The sequence below is a fragment of the Nelumbo lutea genome, chromosome 1, assembly GCF_056320005.1.
Source record: "Nelumbo lutea isolate HS-2025 chromosome 1, American lotus-T2T, whole genome shotgun sequence".
NCBI lineage: Eukaryota > Viridiplantae > Streptophyta > Magnoliopsida > Proteales > Nelumbonaceae > Nelumbo > Nelumbo lutea.
This window is the reverse complement of record NC_142684.1, coordinates 187,976,856-188,002,417: the sequence shown is the minus strand read 5'-3', so window position 1 is coordinate 188,002,417 and position 25,562 is coordinate 187,976,856. Positions and strand designations below refer to the sequence as shown.

The 25,562-nt window shown below is 41.4% G+C and overlaps 1 protein-coding gene across 8 annotated transcripts; it reads left to right on the top strand.

Annotated features, from left to right (window-relative positions):
• The first annotated feature begins 10,656 nt into the window (after positions 1 to 10,656).
• PRD3 (putative recombination initiation defects 3) lies at positions 10,657 to 19,837 on the top strand. 8 transcript variants are annotated; one of them, XR_016104387.1, is made up of 14 exons: positions 10,657 to 11,114; positions 11,200 to 11,374; positions 12,444 to 12,597; positions 12,822 to 12,956; positions 13,183 to 13,235; positions 13,343 to 13,537; positions 13,837 to 13,902; positions 14,162 to 14,214; positions 14,417 to 14,470; positions 15,302 to 15,455; positions 17,155 to 17,236; positions 17,959 to 18,067; positions 19,205 to 19,379; positions 19,578 to 19,837. XR_016104387.1 is itself a non-coding variant. In XM_088961653.1 (13 exons), exons 1-12 carry the CDS (start codon positions 11,050 to 11,052, stop codon positions 18,063 to 18,065), a joined length of 1,266 nt encoding a protein of 421 aa, XP_088817779.1. In that variant the 5' UTR covers positions 10,657 to 11,049; the 3' UTR covers positions 18,066 to 18,067; positions 19,578 to 19,837. The 8 variants fall into 8 exon arrangements, 6 of the variants coding, with proteins under 6 accessions (XP_088817779.1, XP_088817777.1, XP_088817778.1 ...); XR_016104388.1 differs by lacking the exon at positions 17,959 to 18,067; XM_088961653.1 differs by lacking the exon at positions 19,205 to 19,379 and having other exon boundaries at positions 12,444 to 12,570.
• Positions 19,838 to 25,562: the final 5,725 nt, after the last annotated feature.

Sequence of the window (25,562 nt, the reverse complement as noted above, 5' to 3'; positions counted from 1 at the left end):
GTACATTATGACAATAGTAATAAAGCAGGTCGGCAAGGGGAACACGGGAAGGATGTCCCCGAGCCGAGCAACAGACCGACCGAAGCCTTGTAGCGACCTCCCCCAAAAGAAAGGCCAATCCGGGGAACCATCCACGTGATAGTGGGCAGTTCGGTGGTGGCAGGATGCACTTCGGCGGCAGCAAGGACGTCAGTTCGCGAAGCAACCCGAGAGGAGTAGAACCCTCCCAAGAGGCCGAAGAAGGAAGAACCGATCTTTTTTACAGAAGACGACGCGCAAGGTGTTCACTACCCCCATGACGACGCGCTCGTCATAAAGCTAAGGATCAACGACTTCAAAGTCCGGCGCGTACTGGTAAACTCAGGCAGTTCGGCGGACATACTATTCAAATCGGCGTTCGACCAATTGCAGTTGCAGAAAAGCGATTTGAAACCCGCTCACACTCCTCTGGTAGGCTTCAGCGGAGAGGAAGTCAGGCCCTTGGGAAAAATAACAGTACCTATGGAAATCAGCACATGGCCGTGCGCGGTAAGACTCAACCACGATTTCTTGGTGGTCGCGACCCCTTCCCCATACAACGCCATAATAGGGCGACCAATTACGCATATTCTGCGTGCAGTGGTCTCCACCTATTATCTGGCAATGAAGTTCCCCACGGTCTTCGATGTGGGGGTAGCGCGGGGCAACCAACTTGAGTCCCGCAAATGCTATGTTGCCGCCTTGAAGGGAAAAACCAAAGTAGCCGACGATCTCGAACTAGAGCGACCTACGGAGCAGGGCGAGGAACGAGTTTCGCCCAATAAGGAAATAGTCGCAGTCTCGGCCTCGGCTACAGATCCGACGTGAACACTACAGATCGGTGCCTCCGTCAATGAGCCTTTGCGAACTAAATTGGTGAGTTTCTTACTCCAAAATTTAGACATTTTTGCATGGTCCGCGACAGATATGCCCGGTATTGACCCTGACCTTATAACTCACAAGCTTAACACTAACCCTGTAGTCAGACCCATTAGATAGAAGAAACGCAACTTAGCCCTGGAGCGCTGGAGGGCGGTCGACAAAGAATTTGAAAAGCTCATCGCAGCGGACTTCATAAGGGAAGTTCATTACTCGAGCTGGGTAGCCAACTCAGTGCTGGTGAAAAAGTCAACGGCAAGTGGCGCATGTGCGTCGACTACACCGACCTGAACTGAGCTTGCCCAAAAGACTGCTTCCCCTGCCTCGAATTGACCGCCTGGTGGACGCGACCTCGGGACACGAGCTGCTAAGCTTCTTGGACGCCTACTTAGGCTACAACCAGATTAAGATGGACCAGTCCGACCAAGAGAAAACCAGCTTCATTACCGAGTTCGTCCTGTACTGTTACAAGGTCATGCCCTTCGGGCTAAAGAATGTTGGTGCGACCTTTCAAAGACTTGTAAATAAACTTTTTCGGCCTTTAATTGGCATGAAAATCGAATGTTATGTAGACGACATGGTCGTCAAAACACAGTTTTCGCAAGAATTAATAAAAGACTTGGATTCTGTCTTCCAAATTCTGCGTCAATATAACATGAGACTAAACTCAAACAAGTGTGTCTTCGGTGTCACCTCGGGTAAGTTTCTAGGGTACATTGTCAACCGGCGCGGTATCGAGGCCAACCCGGACAAAATAAAGGCCATCCTTGACATGAGACCACCTCGGAAAGTAAAAGAAGTTCAAAGGCTAAACGGCCGCATAGCCGCTCTGAGCCACTTCATGTCGAAGTCGGTAGACCGCTGCCTACCTTTCTTCAAGGCAATCAAAGGCAAAGGGTTCGAATGGACCCGAGATTGCCAGCTCGCATTCGACGAGCTAAAGACTTACCTCGCCACCATACCAACCTTAGCCAGACCCGAGGAGGGCGAGGTCTTAGAACTGTACCTCTCGGCGAGCGACGAAGTGGTCAGTTCGGTATTAGTAAAACAAGTAGATCGGGTCCAGTGGCCCGTCTATTATGTTAGTAAAATTCTGCAGGGAGCAGAAACAAGGTACCCGCAGATAGAAAAAATTGCCTACGCACTGGTGATATCAGCTCGAAAACTCCGCCCGTACTTCCAAGCTCACACCGTTGTCGTCTTAACCGACAAACCCCTAAGACAAGTCTTGCTGAAGCCCGAGGTCTCCGGTAGGTTGACGAAGTGGGCCATCGAACTCAGCGAGTACGATCTCTAGTACAAACCACGGACCGCAATTAAGGCCCAAGCTTTGGCATATTTTATCTCCGAGTGCACTTTCAGCCACGAAGCCCTACAGGTTGAGCCCGAGGTCCCCAGTTCGGGCGAACCCGGAGCTCCCGAGCCAATAGAGTCTGAACCCCGTGAAGTAGCAGCCAGTGTGGCATCTCTCCTGGTCAGGCGAAACACGAATTGGGATGAGGAGCCCTGGATCCTTCACGTGGATGGTTCCTTGAACCAGCAAGGCAGCGAGGCTGGAATAGTCTTATGCAGCCCGGGAGGCACAAAATTAGAATACGCACTACGCTTTGAGTTCGCGGCATCCAACAACGAGGCAGAGTACGAAGAACTGATAGCCGGGCTGAACCTAGCGCGAAAGGTAAAGGCAAAGCACTTGGTCATCTGCAGCGATTCCCTGCTCGTGGTCAACCAAGTTACGGGCGAGTATGAAGCACGCGAGCTCTCCATGATTGCATATTTGGTGAAAGTAAAAGAGGCTCTGCTCAACTTCCAGTCACACTTGATCAGGCAAATCCCGAGGTTAGAGAACACTGAGGCCGACGCTCTGTCCCGGTTAGCCAGCACAAGTCACAACAACATGAGAACCGTGTACATAGAGGATTTACCTCGGCCTAGTATTCTCGGGGGGGCAGAGGAGGCCGCTCCAGTCCTTGAAGCAGAGCCGAGCTGAATCGACCCACTCGCGAGCTTCTTGATAGACGGAACCCTCCCTGCAGAACGCAATGCGGCCAAGAGGGTGCAGCGCCAGGCAGCCAAATACGTCATAATAGACGAACGGTTATACCGACGGTCCTACACGCTCCCCTACTTGCGTTGCCTGCGACCTGCCGAAGCCGAGTTCGTACTCCGCGACACTCATGAAGGCCTGTGCGGCGGACACTTGGGGGGTAGAGCACTCGCCCAAAAAGCACTTCGACAAGGATACTACTGGCCAACGATGAAGGCAGAAGCTGTCGAGCTCGTCAGAAAATGGGACAAGTGTCAGAAACATGCCAATATACACCATCAGCCTGCTTCCGACCTCAAATACCTCGCCAGCCCGTGGCCCTTTGCACAATGGGGCATCGACCTCCTGGGGCCATTCCCGCCAACAACAGGTGGAAGAAAATTCCTAGTTGTTGCAGTAGATTACTTCACGAAGTGGATAGAACCCGAACCTCTGGCAACTGTTACGACCCGAAACATACAGAACTTTTTTTGGAAGAACATAATATGTCGTTTCGGGTTACCTCGGATACTAATTTCTGATAACGACAAGCAGTTCGAGGATATCAAGTTCCAAGAGTGGTGCCAGAACATGGGGATTCGGCAAAACTTCACATTAGTCGCGCACCCGCAGGCAAATGGTCAGACGGAAGTAATGAACAGAGCCATCCTGCGCGGACTGAAAGTACGTCTGGATTGTGTTAAGGGACTGTGGGCCGAAGAGCTACCAAGTGTCTTGTGGGCTCATCGAACTACAGAAAAAACCGCCATGGGAGAAAGCCCCTTCAACCTCACCTACGGCACTGAAGCAGTTATCCCGACGGAAATCGAAGTACCAACATTGTGACTAGAAACATACGACGATCGGACAAACGGAGATGAGTTACGTACCAACCTTGACCTACTGGACGAGGTAAGGGACCTCGCGCACATTTGGACAACGGCCTACCAGCATCAGGTAGCTCGCTACTACAATGCCAGAGTAAAGCGATGAAGCTTCCGAGTTGGTGACCTGGTCCTTCGTAAGATTATGGTGCCCGAACCCAGCGTGGGCAAACTTGGACCAAACTGGGAAGAGCCCTATAAAGTAAAGAGAGCGCTCGGGGGGCATACGAGCTCAAAACCTTGGAAGGCAAACTAGTACCTCGAGCGTGGAACATCGTGAACTTAAGGCGATACTACCTATAAACCGCCAAGCGAAGTGGACGAAATCGCTATAAGGTCCTATGGGCCACGATGCGGAGCCAAGAGGAACCTCGGCGTAAACAAGCAAAGAAAAGTTGGGCATATTATCAGCTCGGCAAAAAATCAGTTCGCTGCAAAAGTCTTCACGGCAAAATAGGTCGCGGAAGTACAATAACCCAGACAAGTGGCATACTATCAGTTCGGGAAAAAGGAGAGTTATATGCGAAGTTGATATGGCACTAACATCGAGGTCGGGGTACGTGTTCTGGATCATCCACCGGCTCAGCTTGAACTCCCTTCTGTAAGAATCCACCATCAGATCGTCAAAACGCGGAGAGGCAATATAGTCTTCATCAGCTTTCTTCTTGGCGTCTTCAATGCCTTGGGAAAAAATATGCGTCTTCTCCCGGATGTCCTCCTGAAGATATTTGACTTGATGCTGCAAGCCCAACTTCAAATCCGCCATGTGTTTGACGACTATCCCCATGGCCTCGGCATCACGCTAAGACATCACCTGCCTGGCCATGGCAACGCGAGCAGCTTCTTCGGCAGCATAAGCGGCCACCTCAGCGGCTCGGGTATTCACCTCGGCGGCACGGAAAGCCTCTTCAGCAACATGGGCGACAGCCTCAGCAGCTCGCGCCTGTCGCGAGCTCCTCTCCACTTGGGCCGCTAAGGCGTGAATTGAAGAATTCACCTATCAAAAGAAACAAGTGAGCAACAGCAGCAAAAGCGATAGAAAGTGAAGGCAGACGAAATCTGACTTACCACCATAGCGTGTGTTACGGTGCAGCAGGCGACCTGATTCAAAGGAAGATCGGTCCACGCTGCGACCTCCTCGGGGAAAGTAGCATCCCTATTCTTCTGAAGAGCATAGTTCGGCGTCAACACGCTCCTGAACTCCCCTTGAGCTCCCGAGCCCGAGGGCCCAGCTCGTGTATGAGCGGACCCAGAGTGAGCAGGAGCACTGGAGTATGCAGGAGCACCCGTATGAGTGGTCTCAGCGTAAGGCACCTCGGTAGTTTCATACATCGGCGGAGTCACCTCGGGCTCCCTCGGTAGATCCTCCGGCGTGTGGCCTGGAACTTGAGGCTCCTCATCTGGGGGCAGCTCGGTACGAGTTTGCTTGGCGACCCGCTTCCTCCTCTTCATGCCCTGGAACAGGCACCCCCCATGAGTTCTCTCTGCATCCATCACAACTGTAGAAACGAGTTTGACATCAGAAAAAATGAAGGAAAAAAGCAAGCAAGAAATCGTAGAACTAGAAACCTACCCGAACTCAGGCCGACCGCAATAAGCTTGGCCTCTGTCAAGTACTCATGACACTTTAAACCTTGCCGTGCCCATTGCCGGAGGCCCTTCACCGTCTCTTTGTTGAGAGTGACACCAGAATCAAGAGCGGCCTCACCCCACCCCGTCTGAAAGGGCCATCATTGCACACTTCGCACGCCAAAGTAGTCCCGCTTCCATGCCGGGACCTTATTAGGAAGATCATGCAGAAGCTTAAAGCCCGGGCGAGGAGAAAGGTAATACGCCCGTCTTCCCCCAGGAAGAGAACCCGCTTGTCTCTTAAGCATCAAGATGGAGGAGAATATATCCAAGTCTAAAGGGAAATTCTGCTCGCAGAAAAGGGAGACTGTCCCCACTAGGTTTCGAATAGAGTTCGGGTGAAGCTGGCCAATGGTAACACCAAAGTGGTTTATGACTTCGACTAAAAGGGGGTGGAAAGGCAGTCGTAGCCCCGTGGTGAGATGCTCTCGAAAAATCACGATCTCGTCAGGACTGTGTTCCCAAGGAAAATTACCCGAGGGAATGAAATATTTATACCCCCCAAGCAGATTGTAAGACATGAGTATAGATTGGAGCCCCTCGGGCGTCATGGTTGAGGGACCAAACCTATCTAGCATCCGACCTCGGCGAGAGGTAGACGCCAAACTACCCGAAGCGGCTCGGCCTACGGGTTCATAGTCATCCTCAAGTTCCACCTCGGGATCACTAAGGCAGTCGGGGGATACGGCTCGGTTTGTAGAACCTACATCAGTCCTACTTGAAGAGTCGTCTGAGCTATTAAAGCTAGACATTGAGGAAAATAGGTGGATTCAGGAAGGTACTCACCGGAAGAAAGTTTTGAAGGCTCCGGAGACGGGAACAAGCCAAAAAACCTTGGAGGCTAAGTAACCAGCCTAGACGCGAGCTGAAAAGTTGGACGCGAGCTCAATAGGCAAACCGCAGAAGTGACAAATCGACTGGGGTCCCCCACTATTTATAGCTACAGTAACCAAGAACCGACCGTGCAGATCAAAGATGATCCGACGGCCCACATTCGCACTGACAGCACGTCCCCTGAGGTCGAGACGTGATTGGCGCACGTCTTTCCGAAAAGAGTGAAACGTCAACGCACGTCTTTTGAAACCGGCATCGCGCCGATGCACGTCTTTCTGAAACTGACCACGCCGCACGTCCCCCTGCAACTGACAAAAACCGCCAGCGCACGTCCCTTCAGAACGGCAGAGGCGCGCCTTTTTCAAATTTAAATGATCCGCTGTCACATCCCAGCGGCGCGAATTTTTGAAATTTAAAACGCATGCTGTCACGACCATCAACATTTATGAGCAGTAAGCACGTTTCTCGCCTTCTCGGAACCGAAGAACCCTGGCAAAGGCAACTCGCGCAGTCAAGATTCGAAGGACGGGACAAATCCACTTACCACCTCGCAAAACTCCCCGCACCAGGGCAAGACCCTTGACGCGAGGAGTGGGGGGCAATTGATGAAGGATGATTTGGCCCGACCTCACAGTTATGCGACACGTGGCAAAAGCAACAGCTCGGCACAAAAGCAAGCCTAAGGCGTTTTCACCAAGGGGAGAAACCAGCGGACCGAATTCCCTACTAGGGGCCCGAACTCACCCTTGGCCCCAAACCGAAAAGTAATCCACTGGCCTGCCTTGCAACAATTCGGGACATACCTCGCCGAACTGACCTGCCTTGCAACAGTTCCGGACATACCTCGCCGAACTGACCTACCTTGTAACAGCTCGGGATACACCTCGCCGAACTGGCCTGCCTTGTAACAGCTCGGGATACCCCTCGTCAAACTGACCTGTCCTATACATACCTCCGAACTCAAGACTTCACCTCGCTCACCACTCCACATCACCTTCAGGGCACCAAAACCAAACAAACCGTACTATGCCTGACACTGAGGAAGTCCATTCCCGAGGGCGCCGCACCTGACTGACTTGGGATTTGACGCTTGACGGCCACACTCTAAACGGCCACCTGCTACCGCCACCTGACACCGCCATCTCCAGTTAGAGAGACAGTTAGGCAGTGACGGTTCTGTCCCAGCAGAAAGGACGACGGCCGAATTTACAGACGTAAGGGTAATCATACCCGACCTGACAAGGGCCTCGAAGCGAGTGCGTGAAGTGATTATAAGAGCCCCTGCCCCCAACGAACAAGGGATGTGAACTTTGCGCTATCTGGTCTACACTTTGCCTTTGAGAGATTACTGACTTGAGCTTCGGAGTTGTCACACCGGGTTCCCCCCGGAGTTCTCTCATCTTTCCCTTTTCAGGCTGCCCGACACTCCAACTCAAAGGCAAGTTCGTTGACAGCTAAGACCGGTCGAATTGCGCTCCATTAGGAAGCTCAGGTGGAGGGGAGAAGAACAGGGTCAGGGGACGGCCAGTTCAAGCACGAGGGATCAGTTGAGTTGTCTCGTTAGCCCTGCACGCGGAAATGCTGATGACGTGCGAATGAACAGGTAGCGGACGTTCGGTGTGTGGGGCGTTTGTGGGGCGAGAGGTGGTGGGGCGCAGATTTGAACCCTTTGGAGAAAAATAAAACACATGGCGGTTTCAATGTCTCATATCATTAATGCGACAACTTTTGTTGGAATTTTATGCAAGCATACGTGTTCCTATTTTCTAATTTAAATGGTTAGAAAAGGGGCTAAAGTATTTATTAAAGATAAATACCGATAATTAACATTAATTAATTTGGTTTGGTTTTAAACCACCCGGTTAAATTAAATAATGATGATTAATAACATTGTTAATAATTATTATTTATATTCATAATAATTAATAGTAATTAATTTATAATTATACAAGTACTATTAAAATCATAATAATAAATTTAATAAAATATTATTAAGTACATACATAATAAGAACAAATTATTACTTAATAATAAATATTATCTTATATATATATATATATATATATATATATATATATATATATATATATATTAAAGGGATAGGGGTGATATCCCCTTTCGCCAAATGATATATATATATATATATATATATATATATATATATATATATATATGTCCAGTTTTGGGTCGATGGTTCAACCGTCCAATTTGAAAGAATGTCCCATTCTAACAACAAAAATTACAAGTAACAAACTATGGAACCATTCTAGCCACTAGTTTTAGGTTGACGGTTTGACTGTCGGTTCGAACAGACGATCCATTTTGACAACAAAAAATATAGGGAAAAAATTAAGTGCGTGAGGTCCATTAAGCAATATCATACGTGTTATGTCATTTGAGTGTGTGACTCATCCGACCCGAAAAGGGAACCATTCTAGCCACCAATTTTTGGGTCAACTGTTTGATTGTCTGGCTCAAATGGTTCGATGGTTCGACCACTTGGGTCAATGGGTCATTGACCGATTTGACGGTATTTTGCCAAGGACTAGGATTTGGGTAAAATGGAACCGGTTGCTTGGACAGCTCCCACTTAAAAAAAATGGTGGTTCAATCGTCTAGTTGAAACGAACAGCTCATTCTGACAACAAAAATTACAAACAAAAAATTGAGTGTTTGAGGTACATTAAGCGGTATCATTCGTGTTATGTCATTCGAGCGTGTGACTCATAATAAAACACATTCTGGCCACTTTTTTTTGGGTCAATGGTTCGATCGCCCAACCCGTTCTGACAACAAAAAGTTTAAAAATTAAAAAAATAGCAAAAAATGATTGAATGGGTCAATGGGTCGACGGTTCGACCATCCGAGCCAATGGATCATTGACTGATTTGACAGTTTTTGGCCAAGGACTAGGATTGGGACAAAACGGAACCGGTTGCCTAGACGGTTCTCAATTAAAAAAAAATAAAAAATAAAAAACCATTGAACGGGTCAACGGGTTGACAATTCAACCACCCAGGTCAATGGGTCGTTGATCGACTCAATGGTTTTTGTCTAGGGATTGGGATTAGGGTAAAACAGAATTGGTTGTCTGGACAGTTCCTAGGCCGAAATGTTCATCTGTCCAGGTCAACGACGATTCAAAAGCCATGGTTTTTTATGTTTTTGGATTTTCACTATTCAAAGGTTTCTTCTATTGTTGGCTTTATTCTAGTATGTGCGGTATGTTCTTTTTTTTTTCATTTTTTTCTTCTCATTTTTTTTTTGTATTTGGTCTTCTTCTTCTTCAAGATCCTCTAAAATGGGGGTTTACCACCATTTTATTTCTTTCCTTTTGTTTTTTTCTTTGGATTTTCTTGTGCAATTTTTTTTTCTTACAAAACGATCTACTTTGTCTCTTTCTTTGATTGCATGTATGTTTAGTTCCATCTCAAAGCAGAACTTTGGACTCAATTTTCTGATTTTTTTTCTTTGGTTTTTCCAGTTTGGTGGATCTACTACCATTTTTTTTTTATTTAAGGTCACTTTGGATTTATCTTTCAAGGTTTTGGAATCCCTTGTAATGTCCGCCCTTCCCATGACTATGGCTACAAAGTTATTTCGTCTAATTATTGGCATCTAGAAAAAATGACCCAGAAATGGAACCGTTCTGGCCATCGATTTCTAGAATGGATGGCCTATTCTGACAACAAAAAATTAAAAAATTTAAAATTTAAAAATTTAAAATAAAAAATGGACAAAACCCGTTGAGCGGGTCGACGCCTCGGGTTAACGGGTCATTGACTGATTCAACGATTTTTGGCAAGGGACTGGGTTTGGGGTAAAACGGAATTGATTGCCTAGATGGTTCCCGAGCCAAAAGGTCCTACTTTTCGAGTCAACTGGGAGTTCTCGATGTTAAACAAAAGACAGCTACGAATAGAACTCAGAACTATCATTGTATGATCATATTCTTTTATGTGAGGTACTTTGTTGAAGCAATATTTAAAAAACAAGCACATGATGATCTCTTTTAAGTCTTTATATGAGTTTCAAGACTCAAGTATTTATAGTTGCAAGTTTCTTATTAAGAAACCATTGTCTTTTTTAACGTAGCAAATAACAACGTTGCAATTCCATTCCAATCCCTCGGAAGCAAGGGCTCTCTGCTAGTTATTATTATTACATAATTAATGATAATAAATTATTACTTAATAATAATAATAAATATTATTATTATTATTATTACTGTTACTATATTATTATTATTATTACTATTAACATTAATAATATTTAATATTAACATTAACAATATTAATTAATAAGTATATGTATACAATTAACGGGTCAATCACTAATTTTAAATTACGTTATAAGGCCCGGAATCGGGGCCGGGCCCGAGCCCAGGTTATAGCCCTTAATCCCTTATCATACGCTCAAAGCCTGGTCCAGAATCAGGGGGGATCCTGCATGTCATCCCGTTTACGAACCGAAATGGATTTCCCGCTGAAAATATAAGCCCCAAGAACCTCTGAGCTCGCATCAGTCTTCTCCCTTCTGATCGTACTTATTCGGTTCTCTGGTTTCTTCGCAGTGATCAGCGAATTCACGATTTCAAAAGACGTAAGCAGGCGCAAGCATTGAAAGCTCTGAAAGTTCAATCGATTAACTGGAAAGCGAAGCGAAGGAAAATTGGAAATGAAGTCACCTTCAATGTTTCAATCTAGAAGAGATTGAATTTTAGTTGAAGTTTAGGGCTCTCGCAATCTGAATCTCCTGGAACTACTGGAAAAAGTTCAAATGAAGTTAAAGATCAATAAAGCCTGCGATCTGAATTCCATTTCTGTCCTTCCTCCTCATTCCAGGTTACGATCAGTAACAGAAGTATAGACTAACTAGTTCCGATTTCTCTTCTTGATCTGTTTCCTTCTTGTTTTGATTATTGGTCAGGAGAGCAAATGCTGCTCCAACTGGGGCGGATTCCTCGGTTTTTGGTAAAATCCAAGCCTCTCAGCTTCGATCGCAGCAGTCGCAGCAATCGTTTTCCCAAGGGGTTTCTTCTCAGCTCGGAATGTCGTCACAACTCTCACAGAATTCTCTTGATGAAAATGTGGCTAATGAGCAAGTACGGATTTCCTTTTTTCCCGTTTTCCGTGGAATCATAGTGCTGTTGAATATGAAGTCTTCTTTCTTTGCCCTTCTAATGTATTTTGTATTTTGATGATTCATTTAAATATAATTCCACTTTTTTTTTTTTTTTTTTTTTTATAATTATCTCTGGCTAATACAAGTTAGCTTCTCTTTTTGAAAAGGATATATCTATTCCCTCAGTTGCTAGTATTCTGATAAGTAAAGGAGAAACCTTGATCTTCATTTTGCTGTTTTAGTGTGATTATTAATGAGCTCATGAAAGGTCGGAGTTTTCGATTTCTTCTCTTTTCCTTGTCTTCTTCCTACCTTTTGGAAGAAGTCATGTTAAATAAAGAGAGAATCTCACATACATTCTAAACTCTTGTTTCCCCCTAGGAAAAAATCAATTTCTTAAATCTTGTTTTTTACCTGATTCTGAAGATCGACTTTGATTATTACTAATAGATTATAGTTTTTTCTCATTTCTCCCTGCTTGAGAGTTGCATCTTGGAACTAAGCTTCTAGCTTTTCTTTCATTTTGTAATTTACTGGAAGTTTGTTTTGTGTTTAATAGAACTCTATTTTGATATGTTTATCTTGTAAATTTCATATCAATTTTCCATTTCTGTTTATCGTTTTATAGATGATAATTTCTTTAATTCAAGAATTTTCATGTACTTATGCACATTATAATTGCCCAGGACAAATGGTAGTTTTAATTTAGAGACGTGTCCATCTATTTCCTAGTAGTCTTATCATTTTTTGAAGTCCCATATTAATGCTTACTTTAAACTTCGTGGCAGGAAATAGGTGGACATGGTCTCTAAATTAAACCTACCATTTATCCTGGGCAACTCTAATATGTATAAGAACATGAAAATTCTTGAAAACTCCATAGAAGAAGAATTAAATATTGTTTTTTGCCAAGGAGTTCTGGATGTCTCTTTTCATGAATGTCATGTTCTGGTGCTGCTATGTCGATGTCATGAAAGTTTGCAAATCTTTCTAGAGTTATTTAAGTTTCCATTTCCATTTCTATTAATTGCCTCTTGATGTTTTCTCAGAAATATGGCCCCCAAGAAAGAGAGAACTCAGTGAAGAGAATTTCATCCTTGGTACCTGCTACTCATACAAGAGAGGACACTCCGATGCCTTTTTCAAGATCTTCCAACAATCTTATGCGCAAGTGGAGTTATGCTTCAGCTATGGATCAACGATGTAGTTCTAGACTGGTTTCCAAATTATTTGAGTGAATAATCATTCCTCATCCATGATATAAGAAATAATGGATTTTATCGTTAATTATAATTAAGAGATTTCTCAAATAACTTGAGTTTTACCAATTCTAAACCATGCTTGCTTAGACGGGTAATTCAAGCTTGTAAATTTTCATGTATGGGCACATTTATCATGGGATACTAAATGTTGACTTTCCTGAACAGGTCAGGTTAGCGAAGAACTTGACAACAGGATTGGGTTGATGGAGACTTCAGTAAACAGGTTGGGAATGATCCTGGATTCCATCCAGAGTGACATCATGCAAGTAAATAAAGCAATAAAAGAAGTGTCACTGGAGAGTGAGTTTACCAAATTCCTAGTACCACCAAAATTTGGAATGCATAGTTTAAAAGGAACTATCCTCGTACACTGAAGTTGCAATTCCAAGTACCGCCTTGTGAATAATGAACTCCTCGAGAAAGGGAAACAAAGAATATTTTTAAGCATGGAGTGTAATAGTTCTTCATTTTAGCATCTTATTTGTATGGTTCTTCTAGTTTATGAAATTTATGGCTTCTCATTCAGTGGAAGGCATACGGCAGAAGTTGGTTGCTCATGATGACTCCCTGCAGTTAATGGTAATAATGGGGGATTGTATCGTTCTTGTTTTTATTCCACTGCTGATGCATTTTATTTTCATGAATATAGACCCTATTTAGTTCTGAGATTGTAATGTGCTAACCAGCTCAAGGGGGAGGAAGATATCAAAGCTAGCCTTGATGTTGGCTTGAAAGCTATTCATCATCAACTGAAAATTGATTCTAAGTGGTACAAGCTAGAGGATGGAATCTCTGTACTTTCTGCTTTACCAGATCAAATTGGAACACACTTCCTGAAGTTACAACGTGAACTTTGTGGAGCCTTCACCAAAGAAATTGATGTATGATATCATATCATTCAAAAATTGAAGTGTACTCTCTGTTAGGATACATAATAGATTATTTGTTTCTCTATCCCCTCAGTTACATCTCTCAATTTTAAAGTTTCTGCTTCTTCATGCTGCATGTTTCATCTAAGTTGTTTAAATGAACTGGCATGGTTAAGGAAAGAAAATTTTGTTTTGTTAAAATCTGAACAGATGTAGTCTAAAGAAACATGGGAAGAGATTTGAAAAAATAAAGAAATGCATTTGCCCATCAATGTTTTGGTCTTTATTTGTATATTCTCCAATGGTTGCAGGCAATGGTGAATTTTATGAAGCTTCCCAACCATAGCCATTCAGTATGCACCATTTTGCCACCAAAGGTATCTTATTTTTTACTTGCACATGGGTGACCTACTATTCTTTTCTGGAGACCATCTACCATGCATGGGCTATGTAACGAGACCCCCCTTCCTGTCTGGATCAGAGAGCAATGGCCCTTTATTGATGGGCTAACCCTAGAAGCACCCTAGGTTTTCCTGGAGTTGCCCCAATATCATCATCGATGGGAACAAGTAGTCTCCATAGCATTTTTCTAGTGTATTTCTGTTTGATAAAGTTATAAGATTTCATGTTTTGCAGAGAGGACGTCATGCTAATCAATCTCATAAAGAGCAACCACCTTCAATTAAGAAGTAAGCTTTGACTCTCTACCTGGATTTTGATCAAATTTGTTATGCAATATATGACTTCGGTACATTCAATGGATGAGAAAGTTGCATCCACAAAGAGAAAAGCAATATGGAAATAAATTGAGTAATTCCCAGAAATAGGGCAATGGTGTTTTCATTGACAATTAAAGGTTTCCTGAGCACATTGAACCACATTTTTATGCAGGAGACAATGCCATGCTGATCAATCTTTCAAAGAGAAACTTCCTTCTATGAGAAAGTATGTCTCTGGACACTATCTGGATCTTAAACAAATTAAGTAGACAAGATATGCCTAGGTACACACTACAAAGCATATGGCGAGTTTGGCTTTCAACAAAGTATGGGTTAAAGTTGAGAAACTCCAGAATTAGAGAAATGTGTATTTTGTTGACATTTGTAGGAGTCTGGTGCAAATTAGATGATGGGGGTTGGAATTGCACAGGCATTATCATATTCTTTATATTACACAGAGCCTCATGCTAAAAAGGTGGTATGCTACATACAATGGTTATGACTGCCATGAAATTATCCATTTCCTTTCTTAGTTATGGACTTAAGCAGTGGAATTGAGGGTTTGTATATCTGAATCAAACACTTGGGCTAAGATGACTTCTTAAACATACTGTGCTATGTGGCTTTTTTGGCAGTATACCAAGTAGGCTTCTCTACAGTATAGCTTCCCACATTGCAAGATTTTGATCCTTCATGACTGAATGATGTTCATGAAATCTGTATGGTATGCCTCATGTGAATCATATATTTATCAGAACTTTTTTTGGTAAACATATCAGAACTAAGGTCTTTGACACTTTGCATATTGACAATGTAACTTGCATGCAGCATCCTGAGAACATGCTTCTTCACATTGGTTTCTGTGTAAAGAACTTATCTAATGTTATTGTATGCTTTCTATTTCCTGGATTGAGAAAAATATTGTCATGATTCTTTATGCTTATATTATTAAATGATGCGACTGGTTATTTAGTTTTTTTTTTTTTTTTTTTCTCTTCATTCTTTTCTCCCCTTCTGCTAGATTGCCAAGAAGCTAAAACAATGCTCTTGATTTCAGCTTAGTTGTGCCTCCAAAAGTTGACTTGAAAGCAGAATTGATTCCAAATATTGAAATTGGAAGATTGAAATCATTGAAACCAGAAAGAGACACTTGCACCAATAGAAAGTGTGGTACAGAGCACAAACAGGAAGAGATGCATATTGCAGAACTGGTAATTCTTAGTAATCCTATATGTTTGGTAGTAGAACAAAATGATTTCCCTTTTTGATACCTAACATACTGAAACCTGCTTTCAAATAATAGACCTGGCACTACAGGTTGAACTGAATAATTTGATATTGTCAACTGATTTTAAGGGTGATATGGTACACTTAGCAGTGAGAAATATTCTCTCTTTTCCATGGGTTAGATGACATACATTTTATCTCCCTGAAACAATAAGATCTGGTTACCAAGAAATTTTCAACAAGTGGATTTTCCTGATATTTTTTACTAGTTTGCCTTTTAATGCTGATAGAAGAGTAAGAGAAAACAAAAATCCAGAGGATTATAAAACATTTAAGAAAAATGCAAAGAAGAAAAATTGTGATAATATAACTGAATATTTTCCTCTTGATTGGTACCAATAACACTTCTCTGTAGAGCAAACATTACGCCCAATGAGATGCTAATAGATGTTGTGAACTCCTCAGTTTACTCAGTGTTGTACTGGTGTGTGATATCATCCAAATTTGCTGTTCCTTCCCAAGTTATGACATTATTTGATCCATTCATTACTGTATTACTTAAGAAAATTAGAACACTTGTCTCTTTAATAAGGCATATCAAGCGCTTCACTTTTCTGGAACCACTTTCACCTGGTAGGCCTGAGAGACTTTTAATGGTTTTCTCAATGCCTTTGTGTACACATTGCACCTTAATGTTGCCTACAGGGCACCCATCAGATCAGTTTTGTGTTGGCTATACAGGGGAACTGAGAGACTTTTAATGGTTTTCTCAATGCCTTTGTGTACACCTTTCAGCTTAATATTACCTACAGGGCCCCAGTCAGATCAGTTTTATGTTTTCTATACAGAGGAACTTCAAACTATTATGACATGTAATCACAGGCATTTTCTCCATCCTTGTATCTGAGCACTCTTATCCTGATAATAACCTCTAACTTCAGATTCCATATGATTTATCAAATAGCATGGCATAGATCTTTCTTTTCTTTTCTGTCACTAATGATAATACCTAAATTTATATAATAATTGAATAACCAAAAATCTTCTAAGTATCGGTCAGGATATCCTATTCCAGCAAAAAGGGTTAAGGGAATTTATCATCATCCTGTTTAGGCAGTTTCTTCATGTCATGCATTTTTTTTAGAAATTACTGTTTTTTTCCTTTCATCATCATGCCTTACTGTTTTTCATTTCCATGCATATATTATTAGCAAGTTGTTGAGTTGGTCACTCTTTTATTATTAATGCATATAGTTTCTTTTTTCCTCCTTTTGCCAATGCCTTCCTTTTCTTTTTCTTCTATGATATTCTTGCACTTGGTCATAAATTCTTCTTAATGTGTATATATATATATATATATATATTTATATAGTCTTAACAGTGTTAATTGGATATGTATTTTGAGAAGTTAAGACCCCAAGACCCAAGATAGCTGGGACCAAGATTGGGCAATGGCCATCTCAAGGCTCTTGAGATACAAAAAATTACTATCTCCAAGTACACCATCGAAGACTTATTTCATCTCTGGACTCTGGGGCTTGGCTATGTTGACATGTTCTTCTGTTTCCTTTTAACTAAATTTTTGTGTGTTCTGGTATTGAAATACAGCTTAGGATAACTTTCAACTCATGTACAGTTGGGAATAACTTTCAACATCCATTTGACATGAGACGTGGCATGCAGGAAAGAGAACAGAGAGTACTCATTGAGTCAGATGAGGACATTGATAGGGGTTTCTCCTTCTTGCTTAAAGGAAAAGAATCTGGTAAGCATCTTAAAAAGTTGAGCTTGCATATCTCTATAGCTACTGCTAATAGCTATACCTTGTAGAGGTGCAACTTGGGTGGGCTCATTATGGAAATTTATTAAAATTTGAATGGGCTTGGGCCTGATGCAGTGAACTTCTTCAAATGGGGCATCCGACTTGAACCCCTACCTCCTTGTTAATGGCCATAATATGCCTGTAAAGTTATACATTATTTCAGAATAGAATGTTCTGCATCATCCATTGCTTGGTGTAATGGTAAAAATCTCGGGCTGACAAGTGTGAAAAAATGCCAAAAGTTAGCTGGGACCAAGATCGGATAATGGCCATCTTTCTTCATGCATATATTTTGAGTAAGGCGTAACACATCAAGAGTGAAATAAATTAAGGTGTGGATATAGAATTGAAGGTGAAAGAGAAAGCTATACATTGTTTCCGAATAGAATGTTCTGCATCTTTCATTGCTTGGTGTAATGGTAAAGTCTCGGGCTGACACCCCAAGACCCCATATAGTTGGGACCAAGATTGGGTAATTTCTATTTTGTTTCATCATATATTTTGAGTAAGGTATACCACATTAGAAGTGAGACATGGAATTGAAGGGGAAGGAAAAAAATATTTTTTGTCTTATGACAGCCATCATTTTTGGAAGTTAAGTTTTATATTAAGGCTTCATGTAGTCTCTCAGCATTCTGCTGAAGTGATATCTATTCTTGGTAAAGGAATAGGAAATTATTTAACAGAGGAAGTAAAGGAAGATACTGAGCGGATATTGAGGAAAGCAAGAAGGAGAAAGAGAAAACATTGTGATATCATAGTTCTAAATTGAAGGTATGATAATTTGGTCATTACTTGCTTTCCATAGACAACTTTTTTTTTTTTTAAATTGCCATGATAACCTGTTTTTTTATAGATATTTCCATGATAACCTTTTTCTGCATATTGCTGAATGAACTTGTAATATTTTTTCAATAGTGCAACTTTTAAAATTTTGGTTGTTGTTCATTCCACAAGTTGTTAAGTAGGTTTAATGCTCCTGGCATTAGAAGCCAGATGGAATGGAAACCTATGTTTCAGAAGATACTTTTGCCAGGGGAGGGGGCTCATCTCAGAGAGTTGCACAAGTTTAGGGCATTTGAATGCACAGAGTTTATCATTTACATTATTAAAGTCATTTCAAATGTTTATAAAAATAAAAAGAATAGTTCATTTTTGAAATCCTAAATATTCTTACTTCAAATTAGCTATTGCTGACAATGGAATGTCATGCAATCTCCTTGTTATAAATGCATATTTGCCTGAATCCATGACAGGTTCATTTAAACTGTACTAGAAGCAAAATTGTAAGTGTGGAACTTATGTCTACACGTTATCATTATTCTTGAGTAACTTGACTGCTTAGATTGTTGGATGTATTTTTTTCCACTACTGATGCTTATCCATAACCCCCCTCTCCTATAGAGAAACTAGCTAGTAGGGGTGTCAATGGACCGATTTTGGGTTGGATTCCATCCAAATCAAAATCCATTTGGACGGATTGGACAGACCAATAATTCATATTGAATCTGGACGGACTGGACGGACCAATATGACATATTGGATTGGACTTGGTCCGTCCATAATGAATTTATATTAGATTGAGCCAATATCTGGTCCATTGATAGAAGAACATAGGTATCAGTGGACCAAGTTTGAGTTGAAACCAATCTAAATTAACAGGAATTTAAACAGATTGGACAGTCTCTGGACTGGTCCAAAATGGTTCAAAATATTCATTGGACTGGATTGGACCAGGTCCATTTGTAATGGACTCACATTGGACTGGACCGGATTGGACCAAATGCAGTCCAATTGACATCCCTACTAGCTAGCAATTCCTGCATCTGAAATTCTACTTGTGAATTGTGATTTTTTTTTTTTAGATAGATGTATTCCAAATTGAGATGTACTTTCTGTCATTTCTTTCAGGAACTTTGGACCAATGAAAGATCCATGGTGTTGCTTGAGATATTTTCCGTGGCTTGCATAGTAATTTATGGGATTTAGAGATGAACTAGGAGGCCATAGATTGTAGGGCACATCATCTTATCAGATGGAAAACACAAACAACCTGAAAATAAAAAGAACCAAGTCATCCTATATGGTAAATTCAATGAACATACTGTAGAATACCAAGAATAGAAACTGTCATCATACCAGCCATTCCTGAAATAGGGAAGATCTGATGTGATATATACAAGTAACAGTTATAATGGGCGTTAAGATTGCATGTCATCAAGGGTAGTGGAGTTCTTGCAACAGACGAGATTGATGGTATTTTCTGAATATTTATTTGTTGCAGGAAAGAGTCGAAATGACAATCAGTATATGCTGAAGGACCTGCTTCGCCATAGCCTGTTTGAACATACTTCAATCCAGTATTTGGTGCCTCTGCAAAATGGCAGAGGCGCATGTGCTTCCTTTAGATAGATAGTAAGGCAGATGTGCTTCTGAGACATTCTTGAGTAAAAAATTTGCCTTATTGGTGACTCATTATGATGCAACATTAGATCATGTATACATCTCAGTTTACCCGCCAAAAAAAAACAGTTGATTTTCTTCTTCTTTTGGTCTAAATCTAGATCGCATATAGAAAGGAATGAAGGGTGGACATTTGGCAATTTCTCTTAGGAGAGCACTGAGAATCAAATGTAGACCCAGGTTTATCAGCAACCTTGGTCACCTTTGAGCTCTAGTCTTTAAATTTAAATTTTCTTTGTCAAGAACTTTGCTAAAACGAGGTTGTGATCCGTTGCAGGAGGCATCCTTAATGGCGTAATGAGAGTGGTTTACACCCATTCTATGGGCTGGGCCAATGATATTTAGGGTTGTTAAATAAATGGGCTGGGGCCACTGGGCCAACGCGTTTGTTTTATTATTAAATAAGCTTGGACGCCATATCCTAGTCTTGGGTTGGCTTTGGCGATTTGCAATGAAGTGTCTTGGCCATTTTCTAGCCCCAGTCTGATCCTTCCAAGGATCCTTGATCACACGGTATGTAACTGCTATTATGGTTGGCATCAAGTTCCTGCACGCAAACGCAATAACGATGTCTTCCGTGGTACAAACTGCAAAGCTTTTGCTTTTTCTGCGACGCAACTTGCGAGAAGATCATATACACAAATTTGCATCGATTAATACTACTACTATCAGAAGATTCAGAACTATCCTAAAACTGTACTCTGCCTGGTTGAATGAAGAAAAGAAAAAAGAAAATCATCCATGTAAAGTTGGCTCATGAAGTGGTTAGTCGAGAATGTAGGTGAAATCAGACAATATCATCGCCAGTAGAATTTACCTGTTCAGAAAATCTTCCTTCTGCTTCCCTATCATCACCATCCGCCTGTTGTAACTTTGCCCTTGCTAGCTTTATTTGATGAATTTCCCCTGCTTTATTGCCCAGTAGATTGTCATGGTACGTCAATCAGGTTATTCTGTTTGCACAATGGTCAACTTGTGCCATTTCCAACTGTAGATTTTAACTTTTTTTTTTTTTTTGTCCGTGAAAGGCAAAAGGTAGATTCTAGCGTTATTTGGTTTGCTAGTGGACGTGGTGAAATCTGTTACTACATTCCAAAGTATTAAAACACCACTTCACTGTTCCCACTTACCAATATAGTGCTTAGTAAACCTCATTTGCCAACTTCTCAAAAACAATCATAAAGAATCATTCCGGATCTGCTGAACTTCTTTTCCCAATTTCCTGCATCTCTGACAAGTGCCTCCTGACATGTCCCACACATGTAATAGGGCACGTCACAGACTGAACGGAAGTGCAGGAAAAATAAAAGTGTGGGAAAAAGGTGTATGAAAAGGAGAACCTATTTATTCGGAGTAGGGATTGTGTAATGGGACACCTGTCATAGATTGAATGCATATGCACGATAAGTTCAATACAAACAAGTGGAGTAGAGATCTACTGATCTAGACTCGTTTTAGTGGTGTAATTGCCGAAAATGATCACTCTTTGTGCGTTCGAGCGCGTGCTTGTGAACATTAAGGAATAAGGACTATTCTTAATAGTGAAAACATAAATGAAAATCGAAAAGCATGTACAAATTAACGAAGCACTGGTATTTGCTTGACACTGAATGAAGGGCGGTACAACCAGGCTGGTGGAGAAGGATGGATGGCCTTTGATAGTCATCGCTCATAATGAAATTCACTTTTGTTGTTAGATTGCTTTTATTGCCATCATGTAGTTCATGCTTTCAAGAGCCCATGATTCTAGTCTGGTGCTCGGTCCATGGGTAAAAGTAAAGACAGTGAGAAAGGGCCATGCCTTGATGGATTGCTGATGTTTACTGGTGTTACCTTGGGATCATCTACAAGATATTTGTTCCCTGGATATGATGTTCTGATTCAAAGTTATATGCATTGAAACTACAACTCCTATCTTATAATTTAACTCATGGGACTTTTCAACTACTAAGCAGCTTAAAAAATTTAGGGCTTCGGCGTTGATTGAGCTGCATTGATTAAATCGCTTCAGAGAAGATACCAAAACTAGTTTTATTGGAAAGTAAATTTCTCAGCTCAATGCAAGCATTTCCTGGCTTTGTGGGTCTTTCACCAAACATAGCGTCACAGCTTTCCGTCTGGGACCTACCTTGCAACACCAGAAGCCGTTAGATGAAAAACCCTGATGACTATTTTGAGGGCTTTCTTGCAGTGACTTCTAATTTTGCTGAGGGGAGCTTCACATGGACAGCTTATGAGCTACTTTGGTGGAAAATCTGGAAAGCCCAAATATGTTGTCATTCAATAAAAAAATTGGCTTTCAGTGAAGCTTGTATTAATAGTTTCTTCTAACCGTATCAAATCAGCTCAATCAAAGCTTCAGCCCTCCCAATGGGCCCTAAGTTAATAGAAGAGACTTGCCCGTGTTTCTTATTAGCCCAAAAAAAGAAGAAGAAGAAGAAATTGATAAAGCAAGACTGCATCTTCAGCTGGCTAATTAGCTGAAAGAGTCAACACTCAACTAGGGATGGCAATTTTTCCCCTAAAATCAGGGCCCATCCCTGCTGGGCCGCTATGCCCCAAATGGGGCGGACTTTCCTCGATCTTAAATGGGGATAGGGCGGGAACAAGGTTTACATATAATTCCTCAAATCTGATGGTAAATTAGTAAAGTATCCCTAGATTTAATATTGATTCTTAAAATATCTCTAAGCTTTCCCTAAATTCCAAAACCCTAGAATCCCATAATTTTAATTATAAAGTAATCCCAAATTATCATAATCTAATTCCTAAAATATCCTCACATTCTCATAATCATATTTATCAAACATCCACAAATTAATTTACTTTTAAGTGATAGCCCTGAAGCAAAGAAAATTTGAGAATTCCCCATCCCCAACGAGGAGTGAGTGCACCGCCCCAAACCCACACCATTGCCATTCCTACACTCAACATTGTTCATAAGCAAGAAAAGGCCACAAGTATGCTCGATAATTAAAGAGGCTATTTAATTCTGCCTCATGTGTCGGCTTAAGTGGTTGGTTTTTCTTTCCTGTCATTGAAGGATGAGTTGGAAACAAACCTCTTTTTGGTACTAACATTGTAATTGTAAAGCTCGTGTCCTCCCCATGGGGCCCCAAGGTTCAACCATTAGGAGTCACCACCATGTGCCAACTACTAGGTGTTTTTATTTTTCTTTGCTGATTCGAAGGGAACCATTTCATAAAAGCTGGTCCTGATAAAACTCATGTACGAATCAATATTTTGAGGAACTTGGGTCCAATTCCTGAATTTTCATTTTCGTTGTAAGGGCGATAAACATTGTTAAGTCATTTTATTTGTTCATATGGTTGCTTGTGAAGCCACCTCCAAATAGAGTAATCTAGTCCTGCTTCTTTGTAATGTCTAAAATCCAATGAATGATTAGAATTGTGGAACTTTCATTGGTCAAACACTTGTTAAATGAAAGCTGAATTGTCTTATTAGAGAGACAATAGCACAAAAGGAGGACTTATCTTAATACTAATTAGCCAAATCAATCCCCAGTTATATGCACATCCATTAGAATTCTGTAAAGCATTCCTCCCTCTATCTCTCTCTCTGTCACAGACGCATACACACACATTAGCCTTGTCTTTCACTGCTGGATTCATGTAGTGGTGGCCATCTGGTGGGGACCCACCTAAAAGTTGGTAGTGGGTGGAATTTGGATCCAAATGACTTTGGCTATCAGATGAGTTCCAAGTCAGCCTGATGGCTTCTCTACTGTGTTGAATTGTTATCACATTCGGATGGCTGAATGGTTTAACAATTGGCTCACATTTAGTTGGCGATGTGGTGTAAAATGACATAAATCCTTGACTTCATTTAAAGGACCCAAGATCTGCCAACCCATTTCAGTAAAGCACAAACTTTTCTTCTTATTATTAGAAACCCATTTCATTTCTCATGGAACCCTGGAACCCACTCTCTCTAAAGTCATTCAGCTCATCAATATTGATAGAGATAAAAGTAGATATTACACAATCTTCATTACTCTTTTTTTTTCTTCTTTTTTGATGGATATAGTCTTCATTGCTTTGTTGCACGTAACTAGAGAGAGCCTTTTATTTCTTTCATATAATGGATAAGGCCTCACGGAGCTTTTTAACACTTTTAGGTGTCAAAAAAGATAGCATCCAAACGTCAAAGAAAAAGGGGGATAGGAATATTGAAAATCTTTGCACAATTGCCTCTTCCCACCGACCATCAAACGGAGTAGAAAAAGAGAAGCTGAAGCCGTGAAGAATTAGTAAATCAACAATTTAAGTTTGGTTTAGTCACAAGCTTTGAAGATTAATTCCATTAATCTTTAATAGTCAAATCTGTGACACCCTTTGCTGCAATCCCTAGCTAGCTACATCCTAACCACCAAATTAATACTATAATCTAATAGCATAATCTAAGAATCTAATCCCTCGTACCAGAGTATTTACATAGTGTCCTCTCTCTATTTCTTCAGTAATTGTAGTAATTAAGATTCTTAGTCAATGCAGCTAGTTAACATGGCTGTACCAAACTGGCAGTTAAGGACAGAGCTTGTCCTCTAACTAACCCTTTAACCAGATTGGTCTACAACGTGTTTGTGGTGTTTTAGGTTTAAGCCCCCATTCAGTTTTGCCCATCTGGCACTCTTTGAGGTGGTTAGAGTGAAGGTGTCAGCTGAGATGTAGCTCCCACTGACCTGGGATGAAAACCCACCTTCATTATTTCCTTGAGGAGTTGAATGGGGGTTGGTGAAAGAGGCCCATTACTGGATCGAAGCTAGTTGTAATGAAACTGAATAATTACATTAGAATTGATTGCCTTTATTTGATCCTGTTAATATTTCTCAGCCAACCACCCCCACCTTACCTCTTTTGTATTATTTTGGGCTCCAAGCATCTCTCTCTCTCTGGGAATTTTTTTTTTTTTTTTTTTTTATATGGGCAGAGTAGAAACTAGAAAGTAATTGGGATTTATCAAGATAATGGTGTAGGTTATTTAATTAAGTTGGATTAGTTGGGGGAGATAAGGACATTAGCACCTCATTTGCCAATTTTGATGGGGTGGGCCATTTTAACTGAGACTGAGAGATGCCAAATTTTTTAGCAAAGACATTAAGAAACTTACGAGACCATCTCTACAAGGCTTCAAATACTCAACCCATTTGCAAGGGTGAGGTGAGACAACAAGAAACATCCTAGTCTATCTCTATCTGTTGTTTACTTAAGCTCTACCCTAATATTAATATCTCAACTTACTCACAAAGTAATGCCAGTAGCTGCCAATTTCCATCACCAAATTAGACTCCAATGCTCCCTCCACGGCAACGAGGTGAAGCATCAGTGAAGGTTCATAGACTCGAGAACGAGAAGCTGCTTTACTTTCATGTAAAGACTTAGCCCTCAGGCCCTCTGCCTCATTTCCCGGTGGCTCCGGCAGCTAGTCATCTTGTTAAGTGTATTATCAGTTTATTAGTCGTTGTTGGGGAGTTAAGGGTTCTAATTTCTCTATCTAAACACATAATACAAAGGATAGTGAGGAGGGTTGTTATTGTCATCGGCTCCAACTCTGAGGCCTGAGGGCCCACCCAATCCTTTTCTTCCGATCAGATAAATGAGATAATGGATCCCACACCCATCAGAGTTGGTAATGCGTGTGGTCCTAACTTCTTTCCTTTCTTTTTATTTTTAAAATCTTTATGGTTGTGGGGGCCCAGCCCACTTTGCTTTCAACCCTAACCGCCTCAAACATGCATGGCCGACAGCATTGGTGTCTCGGAGAGGCACGCCATCAAATTTTCTGG

Coding starts and splice junctions, on each gene's coding strand:
- PRD3 (XM_088961650.1), top strand. CDS start 11,050: ATGAAGTTAAAGATCAATAAAGCCTGCGATCTGAATTCCATTTCTGTC. Junction 11,115..11,199: donor GTCCTTCCTCCTCATTCCAG/GTTACGATCAGT, acceptor ATTATTGGTCAG/GAGAGCAAATGCTGCTCCAA. Junction 13,236..13,342: donor ATGACTCCCTGCAGTTAATG/GTAATAATGGGG, acceptor TGTGCTAACCAG/CTCAAGGGGGAGGAAGATAT.